This window comes from Balaenoptera ricei, chromosome 6 (genome assembly GCF_028023285.1).
Source record: "Balaenoptera ricei isolate mBalRic1 chromosome 6, mBalRic1.hap2, whole genome shotgun sequence".
Classification (NCBI taxonomy): domain Eukaryota; kingdom Metazoa; phylum Chordata; class Mammalia; order Artiodactyla; family Balaenopteridae; genus Balaenoptera; species Balaenoptera ricei.
Window position 1 is genome coordinate 115,658,983 of NC_082644.1, and position 21,572 is coordinate 115,680,554.

Here is a 21,572-nt window from a genome sequence, read left to right on the forward strand (position 1 = left end):
CCTCTACATCAGAATCCACCTCACTGCCTGGAGGTCACGCCACCATCTTCAGAAAAGCTGGTCTCAGTGATGCGGTTAAGTGACCTCTCTACCGAAGATGACGACTCGGGTCACTGTAAAATGAACCGTTATGATAAGAAGATTGACAGTCTAATGAACGCGGTTGGTTGTCTCAAGTCTGAGGTGAGGGAGGTAGGGGGCTGGGCTGGCCAGTGTCCCGAGGACACTTGGGACTGCCAGGTGAGTTCCTGGTGGACGCCTCCTTCCAGCTGCCTCTGCAGGCCTCCCAGGGTTTCAGATGCCCCTGGGGAGGTAGTCGGGGCAACCTGAGATCCCTTTCCATCAATCACTTAGCCCAGGCCTGGCCCTGACCTTGCCTGGTGCTCTGTATGGATGGCCTGGTTTGATTTTTTACAACAGTAAACGAAGCCGGTGGTATTATTATCCCTGTCTTGGAGATGAAGTGACTGGGACACTGGGGCCTCTGTTTTCCATTTTATACAAAAGTTTAAAAAAAACAGGAAACAATGCCCCAAACAGGCAGAGGAAGTTTGTCCTCAGTTGCTGGGTTCTGTCTTTCGGTGGGAGGTGGCAGTGAAATTGGAAACAACCTGGAAGTCCAAGACCCCCAACTAAGAAGTTGGCGGAGCTGCCATGGAATCCACGTTGTGGCTGCTGACGGGGCCTGTGTCTTTAGTCCTCCCCTGCGCCCGGGGCCCAGGGCCCTCCTGGAGAACCTGCGGCTGGTGGCTGCCTGGCGACAGGCCCGCCTTTCTCCACAGCCCGAGGGGCAGGGGCCTTTTTGTGACATCTCTCCTCCTGTGGTGTGCCAGCTGAACAATGGTTTGTATCCTGGCTCTGTCCCCAACTGGAAAGTCACTCAGGCTCCCTTCGCTCCCTTTCCTCGGTGACGAGGAAATGAGAGGAATCGTGTCTGTCCAGAGTCTTTGTGACGATTGACTGAGCTTGCGCCCAAAGGACCTCAGTAGCATGGAGCGCTCAATCAGAGGTGCCCCTCGCTTTGTCCAAAGCAACGGGCCTTGAGAACTGGTGGAGAGGAGCTGCCTCCCCTCAGTGGCCCCTGCCTGCCTGCCCCTGCACAGGTCAAGATGCAGAAGGGAGAGCGCCAGATGGCCAAAAGATTCTTGGAGGAACGGAAGGAGGAGCTGGAGGAGGTGGCCCAAGAGCTGGCCGAGACCGAGCACGAGAACACGGTGCTACGGCACAACATCGAGCGCATCAAGGAGGAGAAGGACTTTACCATGTAAGGCGGCGCTGCCCTGGGCACCTTCCCTCTTGTGGGGCTGCCCGAGCACCAGCCTAGCCCAGGTTACAGTGTTCAACAAAGTCACTAATGCACTCATGATTCCCGGTCAGGGAAGAGGGCCCTGCAGAGTTCTGGGGGGAGGGCATCAGGGAGGCCTTTCTGGAAAAAACGGGAGTCCGGCAGGATGGCTAGGAGCTAGGCAGGTGAGTGCGGGGGAAGAAAACACGCCAGGTAGCAGGAACATCTTGCAGGAAGGCCCCAAGGCGGGAGGAGTTTGCGACTGAGAAATGAAAAGCGGGGCAGAGCAAGGGGAGAGGGTGGGCCAAGGGGAAGGGGGCCCAGGAGGTTGACAGGGGCCGGCTCTTGGTGGCCACTTCGTGGCATTTGCATCGAGGGCGGTTGGGAGCCACAGAAGGGTTTTCGAAGCAGGAAGTGGTGTGACCAGACTTGGCTCCAATGGGGAGAGTGGAGGGGAGGGCTCAAAAGCGGATCTGAAGATGGTAGTTAGGTGGCCATGGCAGTGGCTGGGGGACAAGGTGACACTGGTTTCTGTCTGAGAGACAAGCAGGTGGCATAATGTCACCTGGTGTGGAGGCCCTGCTCTGGTGACCAGGTGTCCTTCCAGAAGGCCACCCAGGCCAGAAGGGCCATCCCTGCCCCCTCCCCCACTGTTCCCTGACCAGGAGATGAGCCTCGCAGGGCATTGTGAGGTGAGCCTCGGAGCTCCGGGTGGGCAGGGGCCTGGGAGGGCTCACAGAGCCCTATTCTTTCTGGGCCCAGGCTTCAGAAGAAACACCTCCAGCAGGAGAAGGAGTGCCTCATGTCCAAGCTGATGGAGGCTGAAATGGATGGGGCTGCCGCGGCCAAACAAGTCATGGCCCTGAAGGACACCATCGGGAAACTGAAGACGGTAGGTGGCCAGCCCAACCACCCAGGGCCGGGCCCAGAGCGGGGGCAGCTGCACACTGTGGAGGGGTCTTGACGCAGTCGTCATGCTGACTTTATGACATCTTCAGGCCAGGGCAGGGCACACTTAACTCCTCGGCCCCCACCCCTCTTCTCACTTCTGGGGCCTGACCCTCGAGGATGACCTTTGGTAGCCAGGGCCTCTGAGGTGTCATCGTGGGTCTCCTGGGATCACAGTGAGTCAAGGCACGTGTCTGGTTCCTGCCAGTATCAGCCACCAAATGTTGTCGTCCAGGAAGCGCACCTCGTCCAGGAAGCCTGCCCTAACTGCACTTGCCCACACTGAGCTCTCCAGCCCTTTTCCCCACCTGGTATTCTCAGCAGGCTCAGAACCTGACCATCCTTCCAGGTCTACCTCCTCCGGGAAGCCTGCCTTTGCCCAGCTCTTCTTGCCCAGGCTGCCTGGCACCAATACCTCTTAAGCTCCCCTTGGGGACTCCCTGTGCCAGCACTTCCCTTCTCCACCCGTGCCTGGCAAGACTGCCTGCTGTCTTCCAGGAGAAACAAATGACGTGCACGGACATCAACACCCTAACGAGGCAGAAGGAACTTCTCCTGCAGAAGCTGAGCACATTTGAGGAGACGAACCGCACCCTCCGAGAACTGCTGAGGGAACAGCACTGCAAAGAGGTGAGCTGCGGTCCTAGCTGCCCCACTACCCAGCGCTCGCTCGGAGCCCTGGCCCTCTAGCGCCGCAGGCTCCTGTCTGTAAAAAGAAAATATTCTTGGTGCCTGCCTGACCTGAGGGGGCCATAGAAAGGTTTGCTGAAGTCATTCATGTGAAGTGCTGGGCATCTGGTAGACGAGTGCTGTCTTTGTTGTTGAAGTGGGCCTGGTGGCACAGGAAGGACCTTGGAAGTCAGAAGAGCAGTGGAGAGTCAGGGAGGGGTTCAGCCCAACCCAGGGGTCATGCGACAAAGCGGGGAGAAGACTAGACCTGAGTTTTGGTGAAGTAGGAGGCTTAATGGCTGGCGGGCACATTGTATGGTATCACTTTGTTTTCTTAAAAGATGGTCTCTGAAATATATTTTATGTTAGCAAATGACTCTGAAAAGACTGACAGTGTAAACAGCTCTCTTCCTGTTTGGTTCAAAACCAAAGGGATACCGAGAGTCTCAAAATGCCCATGCTGGGAATTCCCTGGCGGTCCAGTGGTTAGGACTCGGCGCTTCCACTGCCGTGGGCCCGGGTTCGATCCCTGGTTGGGGAACTAAGATCCCGCAAGCCTCGAGACGCAGCCAAAAAAAAAAAAAAAACGCCCGTCCTGATGAGATGATATTTTTTTTAGTTAAACTTTTTTAAAAAACAGTGTCAACTTCCTTTGTTTTTAGTTTAAAAACTAATATTCAAAATAAGTAATAGTGTACCCACTATCCAGCTTTCCAAACAAAACCTTGTCCACATGGTTAAATCCCTCTTGGTGTCTCCTTTGGCAATAACCTCATCTCCTTCCCATCAGAGGGAAACTTTATCTGGAATCTGAGAGTTTTTCACTTATATATGTATCCCTAAGCAACATATAGTATTGTTTAGGATGTTTTCAAACTTTACATAAATGATATTGTTCCATATGTTTTCTTCTGAGTTTGCTTTTCTCAATCAATGTTTTTATGAGATCCGTCCATTGTTATCCTTGAAGCCTAAGGTATTTCATTTTCACCGCTCTATTCCATTTTATGACAATACCACAACTTATTTACCCACTCTTCTGTTGATGGAGACAATTTTTGGTTGTTTGCTCTTACAAGTGTTATTTTGCGCATTCGTCTGTACTATCCTGGTGTACTTGAGGGTTTCCAGAATATATTTCTATGAATGTTACTAGTTATAGCTAAATTATTCTCTTAAAATAGTTTTATCTGTTTCATTTCCAGCTCAGTGTTCACGGGTGGGTGATTTTTACCTCTCTGGGCTTCAGTTTTCCTACCTATAAAATGGGAATAGCATCTTGCATGCGGGGTTGGGAGGGACTTAGAGGTGATGTGTGGGCGAGGACTGTGTGTACTCCTGGCATGCAGTGGGTACTTGGTAAATGGTGGCTGTCGCTGCTGTTTGTTCTGGGACTGGGGGCGGGGAGGGGGGTGCTTCAGAAAACCTCTTCCTACCAGTTTTTTCCCTTTTCGCCTTCTTAGCTCCTACAATCCCGGAATCCCAGAATCTCCAATTGGAGGTGAAGGGTCAGCTAATTTAAACTCCCACCGCAGCAGGCGTTCCAGGTTCTACAGGCTCTCGCCTCCGCCTGCCCATGTGGCCCTCAGGACCACAGCCCCGCTGCGGTGCCTCCTCCTGCCCATGGGGCCCTCAGGACCACAGCCCCGCTGCGGTGCCTCCTCCTGCCCATGGGGCCCTCAGGACCACAGCCCCGCTGCGGTGCCTCCTCCTGCCCATGGGGCCCTCAGGACCACAGCCCCGCTGCGGTGCCTCCTCCTGCCCATGGGGCCCTCAGGACCACAGCCCCGCTGCGGTGCCTCCTCCTGCCCATGGGGCCCTCAGGACCACAGCCCCGCTGCGGTGCCTCCTCCTGCCCATGGGGCCCTCAGGACCACAGCCCCGCTGCGGTGCCTCCTCCTGCCCATGGGGCCCTCAGGACCACAGCCCCGCTGCGGTGCCTCCTCCTGCCCATGGGGCCCTCAGGACCACAGCCCCGCTGCGGTGCCTCCTCCTGCCCATGTGGCCCTCAGGACCACAGCCCCGCTGCGGTGCCTCCGCCTGCCCATGGGGCCCTCAGGACCACAGCCCCGCTGCGGTGCCTCCTCCTGCCCATGGGGCCCTCAGGACCACAGCCCCGCTGCGGTGCCTCCGCCTGCCCATGGGGCCCTCAGGACCACAGCCCCGCTGCGGTGCCTCCTCCTGCCCATGGGGCCCTCAGGACCACAGCCCCGCTGCGGTGCCTCCTCCTGCCCATGGGGCCCTCAGGACCACAGCCCCGCTGCGGTGCCTCCTCCTGCCCATGGGGCCCTCAGGACCACAGCCCCGCTGCGGTGCTTAGTGGGGAGTGCTCAGTGTGGTGGCGGAATGCTCTGGCTCTGGGGTCCTTTGGCTTAGCAGCCAGCTCTGCCATTTCTGGCTGTGTGATCTCAGGCAGCTCACCTCACTTCTCCCAGCCTCGATCTCCTCATCTGTGAAGTGGGGGTGGTGATAGTGCCTGGCTCCTTAGAGCGGGGGATTTGGTGAGATGGTGTGTTAGTTTGTGTAGAGTCCCCCGGAGGCTCAGAGGGCATGGCCTGTCGGGGCAGTGAGAATAGCTTCAGGCTCTGGGTCCCCGGCCTAGGTTTTCGTTCCTTGCCTCCTCTTGTTGCTAGAGAAGCCATAATGCTGTCTTCCCTCAGTTCCTAGGTCCCTGGGAAACTTTGGGACCAGGGAGCCCTTTTCTCTTAGCCTGTGAAGGTGACCTGTGGGACTGAAAGGGAAAGGGGGTGAGACTTCTTCTAGGGACACTTTGTTTAGGTGACTGGGAGGAATAGAGACAGTTCAAAGACACAGCCCAATGCGAGAGTGGGCAAAGGTGTGAGCAGGCAGTCCGGGGAAAGGGAAGCTTAAATGGCTAATAAGCATATGCATAAATAGGGAAATGCAAATTAAAACAGCAGGATTCATGCTGGCAAGACTGGCAACAGGCAGAGGCTGGCTACTGCCCGGCGTTCTCACGTCCTGCTTGTGGCCGTGTGCGTCAGTGCAGGCATTTTGCAGGGCGTGTCACCTGCCAGAAATCACAGATCTTCGGGCCCAGCCATTCTTACTCTTTGTATCAATCCTGGAGAGACACTTAGTATGTGCCCAACATGTCCACTGCTGCAGTGTTTACAGCTGCAAAACCTGGGAACCACCTTATTGCCCAAAGGTTACGGCGAGAGGTTAAAAAATGCCACGGCATATTAGAGACAGAAAGCAGATTAGGGGTTGGGGATTTCCCTGGTGGTCCAGTGGTTAGGACTCAGCGCTTTCACTGCCGGAGCTTGGGTTCAATCCCTGGTCCGGGAACTAAGATCCTGCAAGCCATGTGGTGCGCCCACCCCCTAAAAAAGAAAGCAGATTAGGGGTTTGGGGGGATCTGGGGGAAGGGGAAAATGGAGACTGACTGCTTGACAGGTGCAGGTTTCCTTTTAGGGTGATGAAAAAATTCTGAAACTAGATGGTAGTGATGGTTACACAATATTGGAAATGTACCATATGCCACTGAATTTTACACTTAAAATGGCAAAGTTTGTTATATTTTACCACAATTAAAAAAATCATAATGTAATATACCACAAACCATTGAATTATACATTTCAAGTTGGTGACTTGTATCTGAATTTATATCTCAATAAAACTGTTGTTAAAAAATCCAGTTGTGACACAAAAATACAGTATGATATCATTTTGGTAAAATTACACATTAATCCCTTCCCACCCCTCATCCCCCAAAAGATACTTCTCTAGGTATAGCTACGTATAAATGCATAGAGAAAGGATGGGCAGGACAGTCCAAACTCATGACAGCAGGGCTGGGTTTGGAGGTGGGGATGAGGGGGACTTTAGCTTTATCGGTTTTCATTAAATATTTTATAATGAGAATATAATTTACTACTTCTATCATTAGAAATATAATTTTTGGAAAAGGAACAGGACCTAGAGGACGTAGACATCTCAGTTTATTGCTTAATGAGTTGGCTTTCCCTGCCTTCCCTTGAAGGATTCTGAAAAGTTGATGGAGCAACAAGGAGCACTATTGAAACGGCTGGCAGAGGCGGACTCCGAGAAAGCGGTAACACACAGCGCCCCCTGCCTGCTCCAGGGGGTATAGGCGACGGCGTAGAGGTGCTGAGTGGGCGGCAGGAGGGCTGGAGCCCTGCTCTGACTTTTCTTTGGGTCTTAGTTTCATGATCTGTGAAATCATGAAACACATATCCCCGTCCCTCCTGCCCCACCAGGCTTGTCTAGTCAATCACTCGAGAACTTGAACCACCAAGCTGGACATCAGCATGAGGGATGGTGATGACGGTGATGGATTTGTAAATCATCAGAGTCTGCTACCTGAATTTCCTTATTTGTATTATGGTGCAGACTTGTTGACTCAACATTTCCAATTCTCCCAAGGAATCTCTCCCAAGGCAGCATGTTCCAAAGTCTGTTCCGTAGAACCCTGAGTTCCTCAAGGTGTTAATGGGTACAAGAAACAAAAGGGGGGGTTGATCCATGGCCAAATAAATTTGGGGAACTACTGCTTAGCCTGAATGACAAGTTAAACCAGCTGCTTAACTACAATACCTTTTGGAGCCTTTGATGTATTAATGCCTGTTGGGAGTCTCCAAGAGAAAGAAAGAAGTAGAGACCATGGTTCCCGAGGTTTGGCCCTTGGCCCTCGGTGCCTGGCCAAACATCGCTGTAGGGGATTCAACGGTCATGGCAATAATGCCTAAACCTGCATTCCCAGCTCGAGAGCCTTATCAAATTATGATACATCTGTAAATTGAAATGTTAAAGTGCTTTTTCAAAAGATATAGAAGATTTAATCACACTATGGTAAATGTGGTTATAGAGCAAAATAGATATCTGACTTTTTAATGTGTGCTAACAATGGTTATCTCTGGGTGGCGGATTATGGGGCTTCCTTAGTGTTTTGTGTGTCTGTGTTTCAGTGTGTCCCACAACTAACATTATTTTAAATTGTTGTAAAAAATTGTGGTACAGATGTTAGGTGCTTCCTGCTAGGGTCTCTGTGACATGGGCCGCTGTATTTGGGACTTGAGCCCAGTGGCCAGGCACTCACAGGAGTGTTTGTCCTCCCTGGGCGGGGCCTCCTCACCCTTCGCAGGGAGCTCATGACAGTGTGTGTTCTCTCCAGCGCCTGCTATTACTGCTGCAAGACAAAGACAAGGAGGTGGAAGAGCTCCTCCAGGAAATACAATGTGAGAAGGTACCGTCTCCAACAGTTGCTCCTCGATATGGGCCAGTAGAGCTTAGTGGGTAGAGTGTGCTCTGGAATTGGAGAGCTGGGTTCAAACCCCAGCTCTACCACTTTCTCCGTCTCTCCAAAGGCTCAAGCGAAGACAGCATCTGAGCTTTCGAAGTCCATGGAGACCATGCGTGGGCATTTGCAGGCACAGCTTCGGTGCAAAGAGGCAGAGAACAGTCGCCTGTGCATGCAGATCAAGGTACCTGCCAGCCCCACAGGTGGGGAAGGGAGGGGGCGGGGCCTGGCAGTCGAAGGGCAGTGGCCTGGCCAAGGCTCTCACGCTCAGGAAGGCTTTGCCCTAAAGGTTTACGGGGCCGCTGTTGCCCAAGCACTCTGAGCCAGTGGCAAGAGCAGTGGACCCTGAGGGTCTTGGGTGCCCTTCCCAGCAGTGACCAATTGGGTGCCATGCCCCTGAGCCAATCACTTAATCCCTTAGGCCTTCAGTTCTCATAACTACCCATGGGGTAGGGGGTGGGCTCAAATGCAGCTTGCTTGCATCTTTGAGCCAGGGACCTTCTGAGGTCACAGCTCTGCTGAGTGACTGAGGAATATCTCTGACCACTATGCTGAGTTCAAGGAAGGATTCCAGAAGAGTTCTATCTTAACACTAAGACCCCAGTGGGTTCAGTAATGGGAGAGGTGCTACGGGGAGCTGGGAAGGACCTTCATCTCTGCTCTGCACTGGGGGAGCGTTAAGCCTCCACGCGGTTGACCTGATTTCTCTCTCCCTCATTCCTGCTTTTTGCTCGTCCCCTCTCACCTCTGCTCTCTGTCTTGCCCTTTCCCGGCCTTCCTTGTCTCTCTCCTCCGTCTCTCCCTCATCCTTGTCCCTCTCCCCGCACCTGCTCCCGGGCCATCCTCTCCCAGAACCTGGAGCGCAGCGGAAACCAGCACAAGGCGGAAGTGGAGGCCATCATGGAGCAGCTGAAGGAACTGAAGCAGAAGGGAGAACGAGACAAAGAGTCCTTGAAGAGGGCCATCCGAGCCCAGAAGGAACGAGCTGAGAAGAGTGAGGAGTACGCTGAGCAGCTGCACGTGCAGCTTGCTGACAAGGTAGCCGCCTCCCCGAGAAGGGCGGGCCCACGGTGAAGCGTCGGGGGTGGGTTGGCTGCCAGTGGATGGCTGCTTTGAGCAGGGCGAGGCGAAAAGCTGAATAGAGGTGGCCGGGCGGGCGAACGGAGAGGAAGATGGCAGTGGAAAGGGTGAATGAGCTGGGAGGACTGCTGGCTGGGTGGAGGGAGAGGTGGGGGGGCAGTAAATGGGTAAAAGGATGACAATGGGGGTGGGCACCTGGCTGGAGACAAGTGGAGGGTTTGTGTGACATTTTAACCGCATCCATATTGTGGGTGGGAATGATGGTTAAGGAAGGATTTGCAGTCAGGGCGCGTGGGATGCTGGAAACTGAAAAGCAACAGCTGGGCTCCCGCTTCACTCTCAGTGCTTCTAGGAAGGAATTGCAGGAGTGAGGTTGAAGTTATCAGGGTGAGGGGTGACCTGGGGTGACTCCCAGCTCGCTTGGCTTCAGCGGTGACACCAGGCTGATGGGCCCTTCTGTCCCATGTTCCCAGGATCTTTATGTTGCTGAAGCTTTATCCACTCTGGAATCATGGAGGAGCCGCTACAACCAAGTTGTGAAGGACAAGGGGGACCTCGAGCTGGAAATTATTGTCCTGAACGAGTACGTCTGTGTTAGGAGAGGGCGTGTGGGCCAATGGGAGGAGGGGGGTGTGCTAGTGCACGGCGCCAGGCAACCCGCGACAGCTCACGTCGCTCACACGGCTGCCATCTGGTCTCCTCTGGTCAGGGGCTGCATCGGACTGAGCTGTGGGCGGCCCTGGGGTCGGCCTTCTGGTTGGACCCTGTGTCCTGGCTCCAGCCCCCCGCCCCAGCGTCCTACCCCCCGGCAGGCACTATGCAGGGGCCTTCTCTGCTCACACCTGGGCTTGAGCTGGGCCCCAGTCTGCACAGCATGGGAAATGGGCACAGGCACGCTGGTATCCTCCTTACTGTCCTTGGGGCACGGGGCAGCTGGTAATCCCTCTGTCTTCTCTCAGTCGTTTTGTCCACCAGTCAGTAGGTCAGAGGTATGGCCTGGGAGTAGGGGGCAAAAGTGGCCTCAAGTTGAAGGTTACTGAACTCATACCTTTCTTGCCACTGGTGAACTGTCAACAGTGACCATTCTCAGAGTCAGCTATAGTCATGTGATCATTCATTTAAAGATACTTATCAAGCATCTACTATATAACAGGCTATGTGTTGGCCTTGAGGGCTACAGCAGTAAAAAAAAACAAATGCATTGGACTTCCCTGGTGGCGCAGTGGTTAAGAATCCGCCTGCCAATGCAGGGGACACGGGTTCGAGCCCTGATCTGGGAAGATCCCACATGCCATGGAGCAACTAAGCCCGTGCGCCACAACTACTGAGCCTGCGCTCTAGAGCCCATGAACCACAGCTACTGAGCCCGCGTGCCACAACTACTGAAGCCTGCGCGCCTAGAGCCTGTGCTCCGCAACAAGAGAAGCCACCGCAATGAGAAGCCTGCGCACCGCAACGAAGAGTAGCCCCTGCTCACCACAACTAGAGAAAGCCCATGAGCAGCAACGAAGACCCAATGCAGCCAAAAATAAATAAATGAAATAAATAAATTTTAAAAATTAAAAATTAAAAAATAAAGTTGCGTAGGAGTTTGCCGGTAAACCAATACAAGGTGTTTGCTTGGGCCTAGTCAGTACTCACTAAATATTTGCTGAGTGGTGAACTGTAATTTATCAATACTGAAAATACACTGTGCAAAGGTTCTGCAGTATCAGGTGGGTCTACAGTCCAGAGCCCCAGTGCTCCCCTCCTCAGTCTCTATTCTTGGATTATAGCCCTGCTGAGGGCCTGCGGGTAGGGGAAGGGACCAAGGGAAGCATGTGCCTTGTTATTGCTCATGGCACCTGCCCTCGCCTGGGGGAGACAGAACCCCAGTGTAATATGTGTCTGAGGGAGACGGGTGCCTGGGGTTATCCCTGACCACTGGGCCTGCGAGTTCTGTCCTAACTTCAGTTCCTAATAGGTTAAGAGATCCAGGGGGTGCCGTGGGGAGCTGGGGAGGGACTGCGTCTTCTGGCCATTGTCTTCAGGGAGTGTCTCAGCCTCACGGGAGGATCAGAACAGAGAAGGCTTCTTGGAGGGGGTGGTATGGGAGACAAATCTTAAAAGGCTGTTAATACGAAGTGGGATACCTGGGAATGCCACAGGCAGCAGTGGCAGGGCAGCTGCTCCTCGGGGTGGAGACTGGGGAGCAGGCAGGGTGCCAAGAAGAGAGACATGGGTGACCTGGGTAGGAACACTTGGCCCTACTCCATACCAAGTCCCGGGCTGCTCACAACCTGTGGAATTGATTCTGTCTGCTTTCACTTTGTGACCTTCCAGCCGGGTGACAGATCTTGTAAACCAACAACAAACCTTGGAGGAGAAGATGCGGGAAGACCGGGACAGCCTGGTGGAGAGACTACACCGGCAGACTGCCGAGTATTCCGCATTCAAGCTAGAGAATGAGAGGCTGAAGGTCGGTAGTGAGAGCCGGGACCAGGACGGTTGGGTGGAGAGCAGAGGCTGGTGGTACTCCTGGTTGGGCCCCAGAGATGACCACCGGGGCCTTCAGAGGGCCTGGAGGCAGCAGTGTGATAAGAGGGCTTGTTCTGGAGTCGGAAAGACCCCGATTCAAGTCGTGACTCTGCCTCTTAGAGCTGCAGGACCTGAACGGGACGTTTCCTCCTGTGTTGCTGCAGTTTCCTCAGCGGGAGGAAATGAGGTCCTTGTGAGAAGGTGGTGATGCATGTGAAGTGCTTAGCGTGACAGTCAGCCCGTGCACGTGAGACGGACCTGACTTTGAGGTTAACACTGACTCTCCTGGGGCACTGCTGGGCCCCTTCACATGCATTAATTCTCACTTTAACCTCCCAGTAGTGTAATTATTGTCGCTACTTTACAGAATAAGGAAACTGAAGCTTAGAGAGAGTTTAAGTTTCTTGCCAAAATTTTGCCCTTGGAAGCGTTGGAGTTGGGATTTGAACCTCAGTCTGACTCTGGGGCTCTAACCACTAGCTCTTGACCACTCCCTCTACACCCTCCCAGCACACCGAGGGCGAGAGGCAACCGAAAAGAGGTAGATGTTGCAGAGCCAGGTTTGATCTTGGTTTTTAGTTGATCTGGGCAATAACATCTGGATCTATTTATTTATTTATTTATTACTGATTTTTGTTAAGTAAAATTGATTTTGAGGAAGTATAATACAGAAAGGTACACAAAATGAACATAACTTTGTCCATCAGTCACCCTGATTGAACCTTAAAACCAGCACCCCGGTGACCTTGCCTAGTTACAGACACCCCCTGCCAAGGGCACGGTTATCCTGACTTCTGTCACCACAGATTAGTTTGCCTGGTTTTGAACTTTGTGCCTGGCCTTTATGGCTTTTACTCAGCATTAAGTTTGTGGAAGTTATCCATGTCCTGTGTGGCAGTTCATCATTCTCAGTGCAGTGCAGTGTATGAATGTACCACGATGTGTTTATCCATTCTACTGTAGATGGACATTTGGGTTGTAGAACACCCTTGTACCTCTTTTGGTGCATATATTTGGTGTATTTTTACAGTTTCTATACCTTGAAGTATAATAGAAATGCCAGGTCATCAGGTGATATACACAAATTCAGCTTTGGTAGATGTCACCAAATAGTAAAGCAGTTGTACAGATTTCCACTCCCATCAGGGATATGTGAGATAACACTTGGTATTGTCCATCTTCTTCATTTTAGCCACTCTGGTGGGAGTATAGTAGTATCTCATTTGTTGTAGTGCAATTGTTGGATAAATGACAGACAACCCCCATGTCTAACAATTAGCTGGGGTATTGGTTGCAGTATGGTATGTCTGTGTGGTGAAACACGGTGTGACTGTTCAGAATGATTGTAGAAGTGTATTTTCCTAGCTGTTATCATTACAAAGGTAAAACATGCTCGTAGTGAAAGTTGAAAACATCACAGAAATGTTATAGAGAAGTGAAGGTCTCTGTTAACCGTAGATGTGTATTTTTCCAGTTTTTTCCCCTGATACTCACATACACATTCAAACACATGCACATCCATTCATCCAGCCATTATTCTGCAGCTCGCTTTTCTCCTTCAACCATATTCCATGGATATCTTTTTAGATTTTTTTTTTTTTGCTTTATCTCTTTCTTTTAAATGATTGCTTATTATTTTATTGAGATACCGTGATTTATTTTGTCCCATCTGCTAAGGTGAGCATTTGGGTTGTAGGAGAACATTCATTGATGAGAGAAGTAGTTCCCAACTAACTTGTTAATTGAAAAAGTTCATTGCAAGGCAGTAAGTATATCATAATCCCATTCTTACTGGAAAAAATAAAATAGCTACACAGTTATCAATATATAGCCATATAATAAGGCATCATGATTCATTTTTCTTGGTTTTATATCCCTTTTCTGTAGTGATAATGTAGTGCTCTTTTTTTTTTTGGCCAAGCCACAAGGCTTGTGGGATCTTAGTTCCCTAACCAGGGACTGGACCCGGGCCCCCGGCAGTGAAAGTGCCGAGTCCTAACCACTGAACCACCAGGGAATTCCCCCATAATGTACTGCTTTTGTAATAAGAACAAAAAACATAGGAGTCTCTTATTTGCATCTGTATTCACTTGAGTTGGTCTTATCAGGAATCCTGCCCTGGTGCCTCTCTGAGGAAAACTGCTGGCGTGGGTTTGAGTAGGTGGGGCTTCCCTTTGCTGGCCCCTCGGAGTAGGAGCTGGGGTTGGGATGGCCACCTGCTCCGGAACCTTCCCGCTGGTTACCGACGAGCCATCCCTTCTAGGCTAGCTTCGCCCCGATGGAGGAGAAACTCAACCAGGCGCACGTCGAGGTTCAGCAGCTGAAGGCATCGGTTAAGAACTACGAGGGAATGATTGACAACTATAAGAGTCAGGTAGGCCTCTCAGGTGCCAAGCCTGCCAGGGCAGCGCCTCCCAGCAGGCTGGGATGGAGATTCACCATAAGGCCTCTCCTGGGAAGGTGTTTTTCACCAAAACTTGGCTCTGCCCAAGATGGCCCGATGCTTTGTTGGTCCCCAGGTGATGAAGACCAGACTGGAGGCTGATGAAGTGGCTGCCCAGCTGGAGCGCTGTGACAAAGAGAACAAGATCCTTAAAGACGAGATGAACACAGAGATTGAGACGGTACTGCTCCCCTTGCTCGCCTTCTTCCCCTACCCAGTCCCGTGTCTGTCAGTCTGTCCCTCTTGTTTGTCATTGGCCCTCTCCGATGTGGGTGACAGAGATTCATGAAGGTTCTTATTGCTGGGCTGGTCCACTCTACCGTGTACGTAGTCTCTCCTTCCTCGTCTCATCTCTTCCTTCTCTCCTGCTTCCTCGTTATCCCTCTTTCTCATCCTTGTTTCCTTCTTTCTTCACTTTCCTCAAAAAAAATTTCCCCTGCTTGGAACATCCAAGTGGATTCAAATCCACAGATCTGCCAGGCCTTAGCTGTGCCTATTTCATTCTGTGTGGTGTCTTTATTTTGTGCCAACCAAAAGTGTTCCTCCTGTCCCCTTCCCCAAAGAGCCTTGTTCTTCTAGGGACGACTTGGCTCTCTAGAAGCAAAGGGGTCATCTTAATAGTAACCCTGGAGATGGATTGAGTCCAGGCTCAGCCATTAACTTGTTGCATAACCTTGGGCAAGTCACTGCCTCTCTCTAGTCCTCAGGCCCCTCGTTAATACAAGGATGGACTAAGAACAGATAGGTCGTAGCTTTCCCTCTGACCTAGAGCATCGTGATTGCCTTCCTAGGGACTTTGAGGTTAGACTAGACTTGAATCCTGGCTCTGCCAATTTGTAGCTGAGTGACCATGGGCAAATGATCCTTTGATCCTCAGCGTCCTTATATGGGGATAACAGCACCTACTTAATAGGTTGTTGTATGAATTTAATGAGTAATGCCTGGGTCCTGGAGTTTGCTACGTGGTTGCCATTATTCTTCAATGACTGAAGGAGTGGCAGGCTCAAGTGGCCAGTCAGGGCCAAGTGTGTCCCCCCAGAGAACAGCTAGACACCCTCAGTGGCCTGCAGGGAGGCCGCACTTCTGCCCGTGGATCTTTCAGGATCCTTTCTGGGGACTGAGGGCGGCCCTGCCCTAAATCCAAAGCACTCTGCCTGGCCTCTTCAGCAGCCAGGCCCTTCCCAACGGCGGGCCCCTCTCTCCCACTCCAGGCGCGGAGGCAGTTCCAGTCCCAGCTGGCTGACCTGCAGCAGCTGCCTGATATTCTCAAGATCACCGAGGCTAAGCTGGCAGAGTGCCAAGACCAGCTGCAGGGCTATGAGAGGAAGAACATCGACCTCACAGCCATCATATCAGACCTGCGCAGCCGGGTAAGGGACTGGCAGAAAGGTTCCCACGAACTGGCCCGAGCAGGGGCCCGCTTACCAAGATGAGCTGCACGCCCCCCCCGCCCCAGGGAGGACCACTTCCTTTTTCTTGGCTGCCGCTTTCTCAGAGGAGTGAGCTATCATCGGTGCTGTGAAATAAAAGTCTGGTGTGCCAAATGCCTTGTGTTTGCACCAAGTGATTGTAGTCATAGGAGCCGCCACTCGATTGGAACTGCCGGACCCTCCTGCTCTTGCCCCCCGAGGGCTCCAAGTCTCCGCCAGCCTCTGCCCTTCACGCTCCGCTGCTGCCCTCTGCCATGCGCCACCAGCAGACACCAAGCCATAGGTTTTCTTTTTTTCCATCTTTCTCTTGCTTTAGCTGCCTTTCTGTAGTCTTAACAGACCCCTTGCCTGAGCTAGGGGTCCTGAAAGAGGACTTCCTTTCTACCAGAAGCAGTCTGCCTCTGGGTTACTGGAACCAAGCCTACGGTGTCTAAGAGAGGAAGAAATGCTATGCCTCTCGTCTGCACTGTGACCTTGGGCAAGACCCTTCCCCCCTCTTAACCTGCTTCCTTGTAGTACCAGTGAAAGTAGCTACCATTGTTTGAGCACATGCTCGGTGCTCCAGCATTCCCTGATTGAATTCTCCCAGGAACTTTGTAAGGGGTCTTATTTTCCCCGTTTTACAGAAAGCAGCCCAGGGCATAGAGAGGAGAAGTCATTGCCTGAGGTCACAGAGCTAATACTTGTCAACAAGGATTGGAACCCAGCCAGCTCTGTCTGGTTCCCAAGCCCAGGTTCTCAGCACTCTTAAATCACTAGGCTTCTCTTGAACCTGAGCGTTCTCAGGGCCTTTCAGGCCCAGACGTCTGAGGCTTCTGCAGAAAGCAGCCTTCTGGATAACTTCTCAAACTTGCCAGCCTGAAGGACTCAGTAGATTTTCTGTGGCCTTGCCTGCATTTGTCCCCAGTTAAGAAGAATGAACTCAGCGGTCCCAACAACATCCTCGGTAAAGCTCCGTGGTGTGTCATGTGGGCCAGTTAGGCCTGCCGTCTGCTTCTGCCTTCTCACGTCCGCCCAGATCCCACTGACTGGCCTCTCCTGATCAAGGAAGTGTCGTCGTGGCTCTTCAGGATCGAAGCTGGCTTCTCTCGGCGCAGGAAAGCCTTCAGTCTCGGGGGTCGGGCCTAACCTGTCCCCTCTCTCCCCTCTCCTCCAGGTTGTGCGTTGAGACTCAGATGCCTGCTGAGGGCAGTGTGCCTTTCTCCTGGGTGTGGATGACAGGTCACAGGGAGAAGGGAGGGCTGTACCGGGAAGTTCTTTCGTAAACCAGTCTGTGTTCCTGTCATTTTAGATCGAACATCAGGGGGACAAGCTGGAGATGGCGAGAGAGAAACATCAGGCTTCCCAGAAGGAAAATAAACAGCTGAGTCTGAAGGTGGATGAACTGGAGAGGTTAGAGGCACTTGGTCCCATCTCTGTCCTCTTCCTAGGACCTGAGACTTTCAGCCACTTAGCTGCTCTGGGCTTAGTGTGCAGAAGTGTTTGAGGGACTCAAGGCCCTGGAAGGTACTAGGCAGACCTTAGAGGAAAAGCTGCTTCCATTGCAGTGGTAGACGTTGTGGGAGAGAGGAAGGTGGTCTCCGGCCAGGGGGGACGCTCCATAACAGTGTGATCAAAATCAGACCATCCATAGGCATCACCTATCAGAAAGGCACGCTTCGTCCCAGCAAACCGGCAGGGCCAGGATGCTGCGGTGGGGGCCTCCCCCCATTCTGCTCTTTGTTCCCGATCGTCCTTCCCAAGACCTTTCTGATCTGTTCTTCCCTGTTCCTCATGGACTGTTGGAAGCAGTCAGGTAAAGAGGACACGTTTTGGAATCAGAAGCTCTGGCCCTTGGTCCCAACTTGGCCACTTAACCTGATCACCTTGAGCAAGTCATTTCACCCTTTGAACTCTGTTTACTCATCTTGAGAAAGGGACCAAGGTAGGGATAACAATCCAGCTCATGGGGTTATTGTGAGTCCTCCATGAGATAATCCTCAAAGGGCTTAGCACATTACCCGGCATGCAAAAATGCACCATATAGGTTAGTATATACGAGTTGGTATTTTAGATGTGAGGAAACTGACCTCCGGGAGAGGTTAAGTGACTTGCCCAAGGTCACATAGCTGGTACTTGGCAAAGCTGCGACTTAGACTGTCTTCCTCCAGGGCTTTTAGCGTCTGTAAAATGAGGGCTGGAGCCTCAGTTTTCAGAGATGAAAGGCTTGGGGTCCCAGGAGGCTGTAACTGGCCCAGGTGGCTCACACAGCCTGCCAGCAGGGACTTAAAGCAGGTGGTCTTCCCTGGGCTCCACCTCTACTCTGCTGGCCTCGAAGATGTAGCTGGATTCAGCAGGACTTGCAGAGCTCCTTAAATTGGAAGGTGCTCTGGAAGTGCAGCGGGGACCATGTGTACACATGGGATGGTCACTGCTGCCCCATGGCTGGTCATGTATGATGTTGAGTGGTCCAGCTGAAGTCCCTTTGCTGAGGGAGGCAACAGTGAACAGAAGAAGTTGAGCGCGTGGGTTTCGGTGACAGACGTGCTAGCTGTGCTGGCCTCAGCCAATGACTTCACCTCTCTTCAGCTCAGTTTCTTCATCTGTAAAGTGGGGATCATGGTGGAACCCACCTGCCTGAGCCGCAAGTTGTCACATTACACGTGATGACATACAGACTTAGCACAGCCGCGGTCAGTCTGTGCTTCTCCCACTCTTCATACAGCTCCTTGCCGCCTTGCTGCTCAGCAGATTTCTTTGGTTTATTCCTGTTGTTCCCTGGAGATTCTTGGTGTGATGAGAACCCCAGCCCGGGGTGGCTGGCAGCCCCCAGCTCTGTGGAACAGGACAGGTAGGGGGACGAGCAGGATCTGATTGAATGCTGTCACCTAGGAAACTGGAGGCGACCAGTGCCCAGAATATCGAGTTCCTACAGGTGATTGCCAAGAGGGAGGAGGCAATCCACCAGTCCCAGCTGCGACTAGAGGAGAAAACCCGGGAATGTGGGACGCTGGCGAGGCAGTTGGAGAGCGCCATTGAAGATGCCAGGAGGCAGGTCAGTCTCAATTCTATTACTAACCTATCTCTGTGTCTTTGGACAACTCACCTAACCTCTCTGAGCCTATCTCTCCATCTGAGAAATGGGCATATAGAAGTAGTACCTGCCTCATGAAATCATCATAAGGATCAAGTGAGCAATTATTGTAAAGGACTTGGCACTTTTTTCACAACTGCTCCTTTGATTGCTGCCTGAGTGGGCCTCAGACAGGTGTACCACGTCTTAGGTGATGACTCATGGAGCGTTGGCAAAGGGCAGGTAAAGCGGGGTTGCAGAAGTTGTCCCCATAGTTTGCTCCTGCCCTGAGGCTCCAGAGAATTGTCCGCAGCGAGACCAGTTAGTGGGAGCGGCCCAGCCTTCTCTTTACCAGGTGTTCCCCATGCCAGGTAAGCCAGCCCCACCTCTGTGCCTTTCGGGCAGGTGGAACAAACCAAGGAGCACGCAGCCTCCAAGGAGCGAGCAGCCCAGAACAAAATCCTGGACCTTGAGACCCAGCTGAGCAGGACCAAGACTGAACTCAGCCAGCTCCGGCGGAGCCGGGACGATGTGAGTCGGGCTGGGGGTGGGAGGATGGGGTAAGAGCAGACAAGAAGGGAGTGGGTTGAGATCTGAGCTTCCTGGCGCCTGCAGGGCAAGATGTTTTGTTGTTTTTATGAATATGACATGGTTTTATTTTTCTCGCATCACTTTCCCATCCCTTCAGGATATCCCAGGCCAATCCCCTTTTTTATTAACAGTTTTGTTAAGACAGCATTTACCGTAAAATTCCCTCATTTAAATTGCACAATTTAGTGGTTTTGAGTATATTCAGTGTTGTGCCGTTATCACCACAATCCAGGTTTAGAATATTTTCAGAAAGAAAATTACCCATTAGCAGCCACTCCCATTCCCCTGCCCTCAACCCCTGGCAACCACTAATAACGTCTCTGTCGCTATGGGTTTGTCTGTTCTGGATGTCACACACACTTGGCCCCGGCCCCGTTCCTCCTCTTAGGCTGACCGCCGCTACCAGAGCCGCCTGCAAGACCTGAAAGACCGCCTGGAGCAGTCGGAGAGCACGAACCGCAGCATGCAGAACTACGTCCAGTTCCTCAAGTCGTCCTATGCCAACGTGTTTGGGGATGGTCCCTACACTTCCTACCTAACGAGCTCTCCCATCCGCTCCCGGTCTCCTCCTGCCTAAGGCGGCCACTCTTGGGCTAGGAGCTCGGATGGATGCCGTGGGAACTGAGGCGTTGCTAAGCCATACCCGGAAAGCCTGTTGCTTTCCTCTCTCATCCTGTGATGAAGTATGTTCAGGATCTTGTCTTAGCTACTAGCTCCAGAAAAGTGCCTGAAGCAGCAGGGGATGAAGCAGAACCCACTTAGTTCTCTCCTCTCTGATAGCATCGCCTGATGGAAGTTTTTAATTACCCTGACAGGCGTTAAAGTTACTACTATTAGGGTCAGATTTTAACTCACCGTGACTTTGCTCATTCCTTCCCCAAGAGGATGTTTGGACTGGACTTTCCCTCCAGTTCCCTTACACCTCTCTTCTTTTTAGGACTCTCTCTTGGGTTTTCCCTGACCTGAACCAGCAGGAGCTGTTCGCCAGAGGTCCTCACCGCTCCTCATATTCACTTGCTGTTTTCCTTATTTCATGGGTACGGTGTTTTCCCCAAGGTGCTCGCCTCCCAAGCCCAGTGGAAACCTCTCATGGCCAAGTTTCCTCAAGGCCACTTGCCCTCACGCACTTGCCAATAGACACTCGAGGGCTTATGTCCAGTTCGCCTTGTAAAAGTACAATCCCAATCTCATTGATTTTTCTCTTTGCCAGGTTTGTATCTGTGGAATGCATTTATTCTTGAAACATGTGCATTGTTTTACAAAAAGCTTTTATAATCAATATTTAAGGCTCCATCGGATGATTTCCTTTACCCACCCCAGCCCTCTTCTAAAAATGATTCAGTAAAATGCTGCAGGAGAGCCAATAAACGTTTTTAAAGGACTTGGTGCATGAGACTCTTCATTTCATTTTGGCCAGGTTGGCTCTTTCTCCTTTGTGTGCTTTCACTTACAATTCCATGAAAGGCCTGGAGGAGACACACTGAAAGGCACTGCTCAGTGTGTGAGGGCAGACTACTTTAGCTGTTAGGAGGAAGACGGGATGTGTATGTATTACTATTTTTTTAATGTTAATTGCTTTCTGAAAAGATTATGGGCTATTTTTGTTCTCTTCACATTTTCCTGTATTTAAAAGAAAAAAAAATTCTTCAGAGAGAAGAGAACAAATGTGGTATACTATGCTGGTACTGACCTCTGGGTGATCCAGTCTGGTCCTCTCTCAGCCACTCTAACCCAAGTCCAAGAACTCCCCTGTGTCCTCAAAAGCAATGGCTCCCACCCAGGCATCTGGATTTCACTACCAGAAGCACCCCCGCCCCCCATCCCCCCGTTTTGGAGACATTCGTAGTTTCCAGCTTTTAATGTTTTGGGTTTTTTTGTTTGGTTGGTTGGTTTTTAATTTTATTTCCAGCTTTTGATTTTGCTAAGGAAGTTCACTGAAATCACTACTACCAGCTACCACTGCCACAAAACCAAGCCTATTTTCACACCCTTAACATAAATGGACTTGAACTTTCATACGATGTATGAAAGCTCTTCCTAAGAAAAGACAGTTGGCAAACTTACACCAATGTGCATACATTTCTGTATATCCCATTATTCTTGTTTTTGTCAAACTAATGAAAACCTCCTCAGTGCAGGGTTCTGCTATTTGTAATGATGGTGTGGGAAACACCTCTTTTCCGGCCCATTGCTGGGATTCTCCCAAGAGCGTTCTATTTTTCTTTGTAAAATGTTGTATTCCAAAAAGTCCAGAGAGTTTGTGGAAAATGTTT

General features: G+C 51.7%; 1 protein-coding gene across 10 annotated transcripts in view; it reads left to right on the plus strand.

Annotated features, from left to right (window-relative positions):
- The window catches only part of ODF2 (outer dense fiber of sperm tails 2), a 30,655-nt gene extending 9,975 nt beyond the window's left edge, over positions 1–20,680 (plus strand). For 8 of the 10 annotated variants that reach the window (XM_059925748.1, XM_059925749.1, XM_059925750.1 and 5 more), the window contains 17 exons: positions 13–183; positions 1,104–1,264; positions 2,048–2,177; positions 2,732–2,863; positions 6,909–6,980; positions 8,061–8,132; positions 8,254–8,370; positions 9,039–9,224; positions 9,740–9,849; positions 11,589–11,724; positions 14,047–14,157; positions 14,303–14,407; positions 15,438–15,596; positions 16,948–17,048; positions 18,528–18,690; positions 19,114–19,239; positions 19,688–20,680. In XM_059925748.1, the coding sequence (XP_059781731.1) occupies positions 13–183; positions 1,104–1,264; positions 2,048–2,177; positions 2,732–2,863; positions 6,909–6,980; positions 8,061–8,132; positions 8,254–8,370; positions 9,039–9,224; positions 9,740–9,849; positions 11,589–11,724; positions 14,047–14,157; positions 14,303–14,407; positions 15,438–15,596; positions 16,948–17,048; positions 18,528–18,690; positions 19,114–19,239; positions 19,688–19,876 (2,241 nt within the window). In that variant the 3' untranslated portion in view covers positions 19,877–20,680. Of the gene's footprint in view, positions 1–12; positions 184–1,103; positions 1,265–2,047; positions 2,178–2,731; positions 2,864–6,908; positions 6,981–8,060; positions 8,133–8,253; positions 8,371–9,038; positions 9,225–9,739; positions 9,850–11,588; positions 11,725–14,046; positions 14,158–14,302; positions 14,408–15,437; positions 15,597–16,947; positions 17,049–18,527; positions 18,691–19,079; positions 19,240–19,687 lie in introns of all 10 variants that reach the window. The other 2 variants (XR_009503779.1, XM_059925752.1) reach the window with 2 other exon arrangements.
- Positions 20,681–21,572: the final 892 nt, after the last annotated feature.